The sequence below is a fragment of the Strongylocentrotus purpuratus genome, unplaced genomic scaffold (assembly GCF_000002235.5).
Source record: "Strongylocentrotus purpuratus isolate Spur 01 unplaced genomic scaffold, Spur_5.0 spur5_scaffold_6, whole genome shotgun sequence".
NCBI classification, from domain to species: Eukaryota; Metazoa; Echinodermata; class Echinoidea; order Camarodonta; family Strongylocentrotidae; genus Strongylocentrotus; species Strongylocentrotus purpuratus.
Window position 1 is genome coordinate 58991819 of NW_022145612.1, and position 14014 is coordinate 59005832.

The 14014-nt window shown below is 37.6% G+C and overlaps 2 protein-coding genes across 2 annotated transcripts; one reads left to right on the forward strand and one right to left on the reverse strand.

Moving 5' to 3' along the window:
* Positions 1 to 529: 529 nt before the first annotated feature.
* LOC577131 (uncharacterized protein At5g50100, chloroplastic) lies at positions 530 to 2830 on the forward strand. The gene is made up of 3 exons (XM_777380.5): positions 530 to 842; positions 1243 to 1428; positions 2085 to 2830. Exons 1-3 carry the CDS (start codon positions 651 to 653, stop codon positions 2271 to 2273), a joined length of 567 nt encoding a protein of 188 aa, XP_782473.3. The 5' UTR covers positions 530 to 650; the 3' UTR covers positions 2274 to 2830.
* Positions 2831 to 4247: 1417 nt separating this feature from the next.
* Positions 4248 to 11021, reverse strand: LOC763485 (U6 snRNA-associated Sm-like protein LSm8). The gene is made up of 4 exons (XM_031000503.1): positions 10891 to 11021; positions 8076 to 8116; positions 7238 to 7365; positions 4248 to 6492 (listed from the first exon to the last, which is right to left on the reverse strand). The coding sequence occupies exons 1-4, from the start codon at positions 10919 to 10921 to the stop codon at positions 6402 to 6404; spliced, it is 291 nt and encodes a 96-aa protein (XP_030856363.1). The 5' UTR covers positions 10922 to 11021; the 3' UTR covers positions 4248 to 6401.
* Positions 11022 to 14014: the final 2993 nt, after the last annotated feature.

The following is a 14014-nucleotide window of genomic DNA, read 5'->3' on the forward strand; positions in this document are numbered from 1 at the left end:
TATATTCTTGCTAAATCCCAGAAACAAAAAAGTTCATTTATCTTTTTCTCCACATTCCCAATTTCTGCCAATTATGAAAAATAATCCCTAACATTAGTTATGACCTTGGACGTTCAGCCGCACACGCTCGTCAAAACCAAATCTGATTAACCCTTCCTCCCCCTTCTCCCCTCCCCCTTCCGACTCCCCCCCCCCCCCTTAAGTTTATCCGCTGGATGGGGATCGACCAAGTGGCGGGCCGCTTGAAAGTTTAAACAGGGTTTGAGCCTACCGTACATCCTTTCCCGAAAATCATATGTCCGCACGCTTTTATCTAGCCTTTAAAATCAGTGTAGGCCGGACAAAAAGTTTACGACAATGTTGTGATTTCTTTCTTTATTTTCAACTCGGTTTATTCAGGAAATTGAGACTTTCATATAGGCCCTACTAATGCAGAAATAAATGTTTTGAAATTTTGCGCCACTAGATGGCGGTATTGCTTTTTCGTCTGCTAGTGCATTGTCTAAGCAATGATGAGTGTTGCGTAACTCTTACTATCCTTCTTTCGTAACCCGTGGTAGCGTGGGCCTATGCTCATACATCTGCTCTGTTTTCGAACAATAACAAGCGAAGAGTGAACATTCTAGCTGGCACAAACCCTACCTTAAAAGATGACGACCTTGACATATTTAAGAAATATGACGAAGTTGTGTTCGCAACGCATATTAAACGATCTGGTTTGCCGTAACGGGATTGGAAAGAGAGGCCTGTGCTCGACGAGCTCATTAGGCGGAACAACAGGTATAGAGGAAGGCGAGGGGCTGGCGGCAGATATCGGCGTGAACAGGACTGGTAAAACTAAGGTAACGTAAACTTCATCAACATATTTGTTTTTTGTTTGTTTGTTGTTTGTTTTTTTTTTTTTTTTTGGGGGGGGGGGGGGGGGTCCCAAAATTTGGCCGATTGATATTTCGTTTCGTTGGGGGGGTAAGGTCAGCACTTTTTGGTCACCCATTACCACAATTTTTTTTAAATTTTCATTTTTTATTAACAAAAAAAATTAATGCCATAATGGAGGGGGGTTCTTCAAAACACCCCAAAACAAGATAAAGGGGGGGGGGGGGGTTCAACCCCCCCCCCCCTGCGTACTCGCCTGAGTAGTAGTAGTAGTATAGTAGAGGTGCGGATCAAGAGGGGAGAGCAGGTCTTGGCACCCCCCCTAAGTTTATCAGTCTAGCTCAGCACAATTTCATTTGCACACAGGTTCTATATGATGGGGAATGCCCACTGTGTATTCAAGAGATCAAGCTTGTGAGGTACCTGAACAACAATAAAGATGCTATCCATTTTGTTGACATCTCGCAACCAGGATACAATCAGATGGAGCATAACAACATTCCCTTTGACGAAGCGATGGGTATCATGCATGTTGTAGGGCCAGATAACACGGTGAGATTTCTGCCTTGGGGCCCCTGTTTCATTAAACTTTTCATCCAAAACAATTAAGTCTCAGTAAGATTTATTAGCTACTGGAATCGTGGCATTTGATTGGCTGAGAGCAAAGTTGCCCTAAAAATTTAGCATTTGTTACTGATAACAAGTTTTATGAAACAGGGTCCAAATCGACCTAAGTAGTACAAATTGCTTCAGTTAACAAAGTAATGAATAAATGGTATACACGTACAAGGAATGAAGTGATTATGTATAGTTAAGAGGATTTGATTCAAGCATATCAAATTAAATTCTCCTGCCAAGTTTTTTGTTTTGAGTTCTTTCAAACTTTTTCTTATAGATTTTCTCCAGATAAGGATACCATGTAATTACTTTAAAATATTTTTTGTTTTGTTTAGGCCTACCGTATTCATTTATTTTGTTGAAAGATTTGTGCCAGGCAATTATAATATAAGTCAACAAGATGTTCTGTTAATAATAGATTAGAGTATCGGTGCATTATATTGATTATTTGCTGGCCTTTTTAAAAGTAGGTGGAGTTGGGGGGGGGGGGGCGTGCAGACAGGCACTTTGATTTAAATTATTTGTTTGGATGATCAAGTAACATTATAGGGCATCATCCTAAAAGAATTTTTTTTCCATGAAACTTACAGGTGCACAAGAAGATCAATGCTGTTGATGCCATGTACAGAGCTGTAGGCTGGGGTTGGGCAACTGGATTCATGAAATGGCCGATATTTGCTGGCCTCTTTGATCGTGGCTACATGTGGTTTGCCCGCAACCGACTCAGACTGACCGGTCAGCAGTGCAGGGAGGGGAACTGTAAGATCCCAGATGCCTGATCTATGTCCAATGTACTTGTCTATTTTTCAATTCATAGATTAAATAGTCTGGATTACTAACAACTACAAATTTATTGAACTTTCTTTCTGAGAGACCTAGTGTCAAAGCACCAAGCTATTTTCAGCAGAGAAATATGATGATTTATAAGGAAATGCTTTTCTTCCTTGCAGAGGGAGGGAGCAATATGTTGGTAGTATCCTGTCATGCCCACAGAGGGAGTGAAACAATATTCTAAATATACCTGGCATTAGATGAATTATTCTGTCATGAACATGGACCTGAAGTTAAGATTTTATGCTGGTAACTGAAGTAAAGACCTTAATATGTTTCAATGTGTGACAGGGCTCAACATTGATTAAGATTGATTAGCAAAGTCTCCATATTGTAAATGCATTTATTAAGTAGGTTATTTTTCTTGTGTTTAACAAGTGTTTAATGAGCCAAATTATATCATCTCTTTGGAGCCTGAACAAGATATACTGCTATCATGTTACACTCGATCAACGTCTTTCGTGTCCAAACAGACAATAAAGTGATGAGCCCTGTATATAATGTATTACAGCTACTGTATAATTTATGATTGCAGATAACGTATAAATTACATATTCCTGTGTACAGATGCTTAGTAAATACTTATAGATCTTATGTGACGGAACATTGCATTGTTACAAGGAAGATGTTGTCAGTGGTTATTGTATATATATATATATATATATACATGTTTTTTCATATGTATGAGAAAATACAGAGTATAGAATTTTATGCATTTGTATTTCATATTATATTTGGTGTCCGATAAGGCTGAGAGGAGCGGGATGAGTAAGCATGAGAAAGAATATGAGAGGGAGAGGCCAAGAGGATTGTGACAAAAGGGGAGAAACAGATGATATTCATGGAATGAAAAAGAATATAAAGTTCATGTACAATAGATGGCATCAAGGTTTGTTTATACACAAATACATATCAGTGATGTCTAAGTCTAGAAGGAAGGCAGAGAATGAAAGGGAGAATTCAAAGACATATCTGAATGATTGTACTTGTATAATAACATTGAGAAAGAGAAATGGGGAATAATAGACAAATACATGCTAGTACATATACAACCTTTAGTAGAGAGATAGGAGAGAGAGAGAGAGAGAGAGAGAGAGAGAGAGAGAGAGGGATAGGGAAAGTGGGAGAGGGAGAGGGAGAAAATATATCGGAAGTGAAAATATTTTATTGAAAGAGTAACTTTAAAATGAGGAGACTTGCACACAAAATATGGCACACTGCTTTTTCACTTCTTATTATATTTTTTTCAAAACATTTTTATTTTCATCTGTAATCTCTTCTACCATTGTCTTCCCCTCTTCACTCTCTAGTGTTTATGGTTTCACTACTTCTCACCTATAGTAATTTGCTATCAATAATAATGGAGAGCCCCAAAATAAAATGCTGCATTTCTTGATTAGAATTTTGACTAAATGGGTTTACTCATCCTTGTGTGTGTTTGACAAGATTATCACAGACCTGCATCAAGCAAATCTGCTTATTTACACTCAAGGACTGATCTTAAATGTCAGTCATGTCACCATTTGAAAGACGCATTCTGTCTCGAAATCCAAGTTTTGTACAAGAACAGACCAGAGCTGAGTCTTGACCAACCAAAGTCTGTGATCCATTCAGTTGGTGACCAGATTATTTGCCAAAACACTTTTGTCCACGACTCCAGGCTTTATCACTTCAACAATACACCTGTACATGGCTGCAATTGGGTTAATTTTAAGTATAGTGTTTTGTCCTGGAGTGGAATTTAGGTACTGGATCAGTGTAGAAACTGAATGTAGAGGAAGTGTTGCTGGAGCTTGTTTCATAGCATGGCACCCTTTGAGATAATAAACCTTGTCAAATACAGATATCATGTAACATACAATAAGGTTGGCCCACAACACATCACACTGTGTACAACAGAGATGAACATCACTGACAAACACTTTCAATGTGAAGTACTCAACATTTTATTTCTTTAATAAAAACTTGCAAGGTAAAAAGTGAAATCAGATACATGTATCTACACCTGAAACAGAATGTACACATCCTTAATTATGGGGATATTCAAGGCATACTCTTTTCATGAAAATGAGATTATCAACTTAAAGAGTAAAAACAAAATCATTTTGGAATAAAAAGTTGCGATATTGAATAAGCAAAGACTGTACAATATGATTTTAAAAATAATAAAATCAAAATTCACTCTCTCAGACTCGATGTCTAGAGATCAAGGTCAAAGAAACTAAATATCTTGAACATTTGTAAATCTACTACATGTAGATGGTTCCAGGAATCCAGGTTCATCAGTAAAACATTCCATGCTAAACATGAGTACCTGAAATATGTCAATTACAAAATTATCAATATATCTTAACAAATTATTGCTTCACTTTCATGGAAAAGATACATGTACATGTTTACTCTCTGAATCATAGAAGAAGAGCTTGGGATTAAGAAGTCACATACGTGCCATACTAAAGGTCAAGATGATGTCTGTTACTCTTCGTCATTCCACATTTTGTGGTTTGGCTTAATAACTTTTGATCCAGAGCCCTAAAATATATATCATCAGATTTATGCATGAGTAGAAGGAGCGAAATTTCTGCACATACTCACACTGCATCCATTTTTGTTGCATGACCATATATCCTTTCATGTCGGAAATCTGATATGGAGAATGAGCTTTAAAATTCTTAAATTAGCAACACGTTTAAAGTCAACCATTTTTTTTTTTTTAATGGTAATTTTTTTAATTGTTGACAAAAGTACATACTAAAATTGTTTTCAGAGACATTTAATTAAAATAATGTAGCAATAAAAGAAAAATATAAACAGGCACATTTAGCCCTTAATGAAATCCAACCTTGACAGCAAAACCACTCAAGTAGACTAGTAAAAGTTAGAATGAATTTGGGGGATAATGAGAAAGTTATGATTTTTTAAAAGTTGTAATCACTATAGGTATGGGCTCTTCAAATTGGCTGATTCTGTAATGTCTCTATGATGTAGTGGTAGACAACTTTCCCATTTGTTCCAACACACACAATTTCAACTTTTCACAAATTTATGACTCAGGGAGGGGTCTATCATGCTCTTTAGAGGACATATGAAATGCTATCAATAATATATTTTGAGTAGTGTCCCAAGAGATAAGGCACTTAGGAGAAAAAACAGATATTAATAATATTTTGGTAGACAACAAACAGGAGAGTTATCTGCAACTACCTCACAATCCACTACTGACCAAACTGCCGACTTGACATTTGTTTAGACTTACTGCTTTCATGTTTCAAACATTCATAACTTTCTTATTATTGGTCCCATTTTTCAAATTTTCAGCATTTTGTTCATCTTATTTTACTGCTTTCATAAAAGTTAACTTATCTCAAGAGTTGAATTGCCCTTAAATGAAAGGCTTAAAAAAAACTTGAAGAATACGTTTGTTTTCCTCTTCGAACAAGCTTGACATTTTTGTTGGTAAATTTTCACCCTTACCAGGTCTTGACGTCCTCCTTGAGCAACATATCTTAAAGTGGAATAAAACAGAATTAAATCTAAAAACAGAAACCTGTATATAAGGACTGCTCAATGGAGACAAAGAAAAGTGTTATACATGTAGGCAGGTGGGCTTAACGTCCAGATTTGAATTTAAAAATACTATAAAAGTGGTACAAAACATATGGTCTTTGTAAGGCTGTGGTCTTTCTATGATATATGATTGTCAAAGCCCATAGTAGTACCTCAGTGGTCTGGCAATTGCAGTCACATCCACTCTTTCTATGGCAGATGGTTTCAAATGCATGTCATCATTATCATCCTCTTCATCACTACCGTCATCATCATCATACATCATTCTATTCTAACCATAAATGGTCTGGACATCTCCTTGGCCTGATTCATTTTCCAGGGCGCAGCATGGAACCTTCTTGAATGAAACTTTGATGTACATGATGTAGTCTGGCCCAAGAAGGTCTGGGTTGCTGATTCTTTCCATCATATTTTCTGCTTTCAATTGTCTTTCTGTCCTAACTGTGTTGTACCAACTCCAGGTTAAGCAGTATCTTATACTACATGTAGTTCATACTGAGGAGCTGATGTCAGTGGACCACTGCATTGAGGGGCTCGGCTCGGATGTTAGGAAGATCAAGACCAGTGTCCACATCATCGTCTACCTCTCCTATAACAGCTCTGATGAGGGAGAACAAAAATAACGTCAGATATTTACATAGACACATAGAGAGAGGGAAGGAGGGAGGGAGGGTGAGGGGGGGGGGGGGTGAGGGGGGGGTGGGGGGGGGTGAGGGGGGGGGGGGGGGAGAGAGAGAGAGAGAGAGAGAGAGAGAGAGAGAGAGAGAGAGAGAGAGGAGAGAGAGGGGAGAGTAATATAAGAGATTAAGATACAGTACAGTGGATACTAGTTATAATGACCTTCAAAATAACGATACCTGATCCCAACTCATTACATGTACATTCCTTTTTTTAGATTTTTTGATATATGATTACTAATATAACAAGATATCTGATATAAAAATGTTTCATGGTCCTCATGTCCTCATTATAAAAAATGTCCACTGTATTTACCATGACTAAGTTGATGAAATAGTGATAGACAGATCAACAATCAAAGAATCATTTTTTTCTTTCAAGTTAAATAGGGTAAAGTAATTATTGTTATAGAGAGTTGAAATACTAAATACAAAGGATTATAAATGACATTTTACGATATTCATTATTAGCCATAAAAGATGATCACCTTTGGTAGGATCTGACATCTATAGACCAATAAATATGAATTACAATTAAAATGTAACGGTAAGAAAATCTCCCTATTTCTTAGATACAACACCGTGAATCAACTTGAGGACAGATCTTTAAGCCTTTGTCTACGTTTCCTTCTTTGAATAAGAACGATCCAGTATGCATGAACACTTACATGTTGTCTCCTCTGATGATGTAGAGTCCTAGAACCACCTGTTCCACTCCTGCTGTATTGCTGTAAACCCTCTCATGGCTCTCATCAAGAATAAGATTGATAGTCTGGTCAAACCCTTTCAAAGTTCCCTGCAATGTGGAGAGATAGAATAATATTGTTACCGGTAACAGATCAAACATGTTAACATACAATTGGACCCTTAACTCTTATCCTGCCATAATGAATACAGCCCAGCACCACAGGGCTAATCTCCATTGTGCCAAACATAAATGTTCTTTTACTTGGCCTACAGGGGAATTAAACTCTCAACTATGAAGCATAATCATGACATAGAGAGCATAACAACATTTCATTTGATATGAAAAGCATTGCTGTAGGCCAATGGCCAAATAATATTGTCTTGTATGTAAGTACAATAAAGAGACCCTACTTCGCCATGTACGACGTCGTATGCTCCCAAGGAAGCTGCTATTTTGTCAAAATTTCCCTTCAAAACTTCTTGGTTGTGACATATGGCAAGAAGAACTGATGTAGCGCGCAGCGGCGCGCTTGTGTTTAATGAAAATTCTCAGAGCCCAAAAGACAAAGGATTCTGAAAAAGAGTAATGTGCCCCCTTTAGTCAAATTGGTGAAGTACTGAAATTAACATCTAGATTGAGATTAATTCCCCTTTAATATAAAAGTGATTCCAAGATTTAATTTGGAAATATTTATGCAATGGTACAATAAAATAATTGTGATTAATTTGGTATAAAGGGGTTAAGAGTTAAGACAAGGGGTAAACGTAAATGTACTAGTCTAGTTGTAAGGAATACTTTTTCCCCAAGTCGATACTTACCACAATTTGTCTTCCATCGTTGGTAATTACTGACACAGTGTCTTTGATGGAGATGTGTTAAGGACAATATGAATATGCTATCATTAAAAAAAGTATGCATTACTGCGCATGCGTAAGTGCGTACATTCTCTCCGCAATATGTTGAATCAACGATATAAAACATGGATTCTGAAGAATCGTCGAGGTGGGAAGAAGAATCATCTTATCCCATCAAAGACTTCTTCAAATTATAATTTCAAGTGGCCAACCAGATGCCCAGAGGAGTCGAGCAACCTAGTAAGTCAAAATTGTAATTACTTCCTTTGCATATTTTGAGATTATGTCGCCCAACCGGCTGTTTGAATGCTTTCCTAGATCTAGACTAGGTCTAGTCTATGCACCCGCTGAAGCTCCAATGCCAAAGCCAGGCGTCGCGTCGGAGCTTCCTGGACTTGGAGTTATGGTAAAATGACCAAAAAATTACTGTTTTTACAGCGAGGCCGAGTTCGCCCAAAGTCAGAGTTAACCCTGATTCAATTATTCATATATTCAAATATTAATATGCAGCGCTAGGCCTGGCTAGATCTAGATCTAGGTAGATCTATGTAGTCACCTATGTAGGTTAGGAGGGAAAAAGATGCGGCCGGGCCCGGGTGGCGTTATTTTTTTCTGCGGCACAGATTGGGGCTTTTTTTTAAAAAGGGGTCTTGATTTTCAGACTAATAGTGGTCGTGTGCATGGGATCCGGGCTAACTCGGACCAGGGGGACAACTCGGCCCAGCTGCAAAAACGGTAATTTTTTGTCATTTTACCCCAACTCTAACCCTAACTCTAACTCTAACCCTAACCTAAACATGCAAAAACTGACCGTTTTTGTACCTGGGCCGAGTTGTCTCCTGGTCCGAGTTAGCCCGACTCCGTGTGCATAATAGCAGTAGTAGAGGTCTGTTTTTAATAGTGTTAAATAAAATTCACTACCGTAGGGAAAATCCATCAACAATAAAAATGAAATTGGAAATCTGCATGAAGAGGTGGCAGCATGTCAATAAGGAGAACATCACAATAATTAGTCAATAAAACTTAACTAAGAGGAATGTTGTCTAAACACATAGTTCGCGATGGATATTCAAACTTTTTCGCAGCACTTCTTCTTCTTCTTAGTTGATCCCTCCACTGTTTTGGAGATTCCTGGAGTCCAAATAAAGTAAATGTTTAAAATCCGACCGGTTAGAAGCTTTGGAGAGTCTTAGAACGAAAAGCATCAATTTTGTGTAGGAAAAAGAGCAATAGTAGAAGTAGGATATTATGAATTTCGGAATGCAGGGGTAACAGAGTAGCAGGAGTAAATTGCTGTGGGTCATCATCATCATATAGGTTCAAACAGATGGGATAATCCATGAGGCATTCCTTGACTTTGCTGATGAAATCCTGACGGAGATGGGCCAGGTATGAGCAGACTCCAACAAAGTGCTCCACTGTCTCATCATTGGTTTTACAAATGGGGCATGTGGAGATAGGCGATTTCTCAAGCGTGAAAAGACGGCATTGTGTCAAGTAAGTGGATGTGAGTAATTGGGCTCTCACTATAAGAGCTCTTCGGATGGGAGGAGATGGTGCATTCTTTGGATATAGGAGATTTGCAGAGGGTAGAGTGATATTTATCCAGAACTTGAGAGAGGACTTGAGAGCGGATTCCTACCTGGGTTTTTAAATGGGTCCTATGGGACCCCCTTAACCCTGCCACACCACACTATCTACGGGATCTTTATCACCACGATGGCGAGGTGTGGACTTCAAGGTATATTCAAGGTATATTCCTTGTAGAGTATTGTGTTTTACCACCAGGATGACTTTGTAGTTGATCATCCTTTTCCATGTTGAGTAGAAGGGTGGGTTCGAGACGAGGCTTTGGAGGTCTGGAAGATCATACTTCCTCACTGCCTCTTGAAGGACCAGTATTGAGGGTGTATGCGTTTTGAGGGTGTATGCGTTTTGAGCACTATGCGCTAGCGAACATGACTAGTCTCACGTACGTGCAGACACTATTCAGAAGGGAAAGAAGTACGTACTGTGAGACCATAGGCTCAACACGCACCATACTTCAATCTCATGATCTGTGCCGCAGAAAAAAATAACGCGCCCAGGCCGCTAATGTTTTTTTCCCAAACAGGTTTGCCAATGCAAATATTTCCGGTCATCTGATTGGCTGATTGTTAGTTGTTACGTCATTAGCAATGACGTTACCATTAGGGTTATAGAAATCATGCAGAATCACCTTTCATTAACCCATCGTTGGCTCAATCTGTAAGGTCAGCGTAGGGGCCTAGATCTAACGTTATATCTAATAATATCTCAGAGTTGTGGGTTCAAGTCTCAGTTTATTCAGTTTTTTTCCTTTCTAAATAGATCTAACAGTTAGTCTAACGTTACTTAGATCTAGATCTAGATCTAGATCTAAGTTAGGTGACTAGGTCCAAGTTAGTGAGCATGGACATGGTGAGGAAAGCAATACAAAAAAAATCAAAGTCTAATTGTTTGTGACCTCTTTCCAAGCTGCTAATGACGTAGAACATATCAGCCAATGAGGAGAACGAAATATAAGAAATTGCAAACCTGTTTGGGAATAAAAATTTCGCGCCCGGGCCGACCGAGTACGGCGTGTCGACTATGCAGTCCCAGGGCAGTGCGGGGCAGTACCGGCTAGAGACTCCCGACCCTAGCCTAGGCCTAGGCGGCTAGAGTTTTAGTTTATTCAGTCGCTCACCTGCACAGATGTGTCTGTTATATCTAATGAATAAAGAATAAGCTGTGTAGCTAATACAAATATAAAGGATACGATTAACGTAGCTCTCAAGAGTGGAAGCCATGACTGAACAACTTGTAAGTTGTAGATTTCGGATCTGGAGTGAGCAACAATAATTTCAATCCAAACGCGTTACGACGATCAACGTACACTCAATTTCATTTTACAATGTACTTCGTGAGCCATCCACGATCGCTATCCCTTAGGCACGGCGAGGTGTGGAGACAGTGCAGGGGATGGGTGGGTTGGGTGGTTAAATGCTAAAAAAAAAACTTTAAAATAATAATTAAAAATGATCTTTATTTTGTTCATTTCGACTGCGAACAGGAAAACTGTAGGTGGGGTGGGATGGCCGTGCACCCAACTATAAGAAAAAAAACATCTGTCGGCAAATTCAACATTTCAAACAGTGGCTGTTTTTTTTTCCTAATTGGATATGGCAGTCTCAACTCTTACTGGAATCACAGCCTCTAATATCATGATTTGAAAACGAGAGTTAACATTATCTATAATAATTATATATGAATTGTCTAAAAAAATAGTTTTGGCCGGAGATCTCGAGGCAATAAACGTCCCGACAATCCTAACTTGGAGATCGGTAGGCCGCTATGATAAGAATACTCTCTAAATTTGAAAGTCTTATTTTAAATCTTAAAGTCTTACTTTTAAATCTAACAGAGACTGATATTAGTGACGAACCCTTTGGGATTTAAAATAAGTCTAAGCTAAGACTTGAAATTTTAAGTCCCTGAAAAGGTTTAAAATTTAAGTCAATTGGATTTATATTTCAAGTCTTTTAATATTTATTTTAAACCTTTCTTGGATTCATTTCAAAAATAAATCTAAGCTAAGACTTAAAATTTTAAGTCCCTGAAAGATTTAAAGTTTAAGTCAATTGTATTTATATTTCAAGTCTTTTAGATTTACTGGTCTAGCTAAGCCATTAGAACCATTTGGTAAAACTTCCAACCAACTGAACGGCAACAACACTTCAATACTGGTACGTCTGTATTATCAATGTAAAGGCATCGGTAATACACTGTTGCTCATAACGGTGGAATATTTTTTTTATCCCAATTTATGGAATTATTTTAAAAATAATTTAAAATACTAGATCTAGATAATAGTATACAGTGTCAGATTTTATTGAATAATAATTTGCCAATATGTGTTTTGCGTGACTGCTAAAGCATATATATTATGCTACTATGTTTATCAACAAGGGGACCTATGCCCTTAAGTCATAAATGACAGTAATGAGGATTAATGCCTCACAAAAGGGCTCTGATATAGCACATCGACACGGTGTTGATCCTGGGGCCTCACAGTTACGAGGCCATTGCTTTGTCACTGAACCATGACTGTACGCAGTGGGGGCTAGGGTAGGGGGCAGTTTCCATAAATTAAAAAAAAACAGAAAATGCAATAAATATTCAATAATTTATTGCATTCTACCCCGGTCCCCAACATAAAAAAATCCTCTGGACGGCCATGCATTATGGCTCAAGGCATGGGCACACAGAAGATTTTTTTATGTTGGGGACCGGGGTAGAATGCAATAAATTATTGAAAATTTATTGCATTTTCTGGGTTTTTTTTAATTTATGGAAACTGCCCCCTACCATAGCCCCCGCTGCGTACAGTCATGGTTCAGTGACAAAGCAATGGCCTCGTAACTGTGAGGCCCCAGGATCAATACCGTGTCGATGTGCTATATTAGTGCCCTTTTGTGAGGCATTAATCCTCATTACTGTCATTTATGACTTAAGGGCATAGGTCCCCTAGTTAATAAACATAGTAGCATAACATACATGCTTTAGCAGTCACGCAAAACACATATTGGCAAATTATTATTCAATAAAATCTGAGACTGTATATTATTATCTAGATCTAGTATTTTTAAATTATTTTTAGAATAATTCCATAAATTGGGATAAAAAAAATATTCCACCGTTATGAGCAACAGTGTAAGTAGACTTATACATAATTTAATTAATCGAATTTTTTTTCATATACTTGTATTTTATTGAAATTATTTTAGTTCATAGTTAATGTTTCCCTTATTCATGTTTAATTAAATGGAATTCATACGAAGTAGCGAAATGTCCTAATAACTTGTAATTTATATTTGTAGTATTTTCGAAATGAATTGCATATACCTAAATCATCAGTAATTAAGAAATATGCTATAAATTCAGAAAAATTGTTAAAAAAACATAGATCTGCACGCACCCCATATTCAATATGCAAATTAATTGGTGTCAGCTGGTTCAACTGGAAATATGCCAACAGTCAGTCATCAACAGGTGCAACTGGAAATATGCACATCTTATTGGCGAGAAGTTTAAGTCTTTCCAAGATTTATATCTAGAAGCTGGTTTCGATAAAACTTTTAGTCGAATTCCCAATTTATTAAGTCTTAAGACTTGAAATATTTTAAGTCTCAAAATGGATTTAAAATTGAAGTCCTAGAAATAAGAGAGTATAAGACACTTTATAGAAGATATTGATTAGTTATTCTCAGATCTATATTATCCTGTTAAAAAAACTATGAGAACTGAAATAAATGCAAAATGACCAAATTAATCTACAGGCAAAGTTAACATATTATATTGAATTTGAATTTTTGATTTAAATTTGAATTTGTATTGAATTGATTTTTTGAATTTATTAACATTATGAACAATCCAATGCAAAGAATAATAATACTGATCATGTATACATAACCAGGCGCGTATACAGGGAGGAGGGGGGGGGGTTCAACCGACCCCCCCCCCCCTTGGTATTTTTTGTGTGTAACCCCCCCCCCCCCCACCCCCCCCCCCCGCTTATTCAGCGGTTGGCTGAGTCGTTGCGATTTTTTTGGGACAAAAAAAAAAAAGTGTCCTCCCTTACCCCCCCCCCCCCCCCCCCCCCCCCCCCATGTTGACTGCACTGGATAATGGTTTTTAAAACAATATTTAGACATAGCTCGGCATACTAAATGTAAACAAAGATATACACGTAAATATGTGTATTACCACAATTTAGGTGAGGTTAATGGGAACTAGTAGTCGAGCCTAGTTCCATTCTTTGACAAGCATTTTTTTCTCTTTAATAATTTGTTAATACATAAGTTTCGTATTTACATACATTCAATCAAATAACACAATATCAT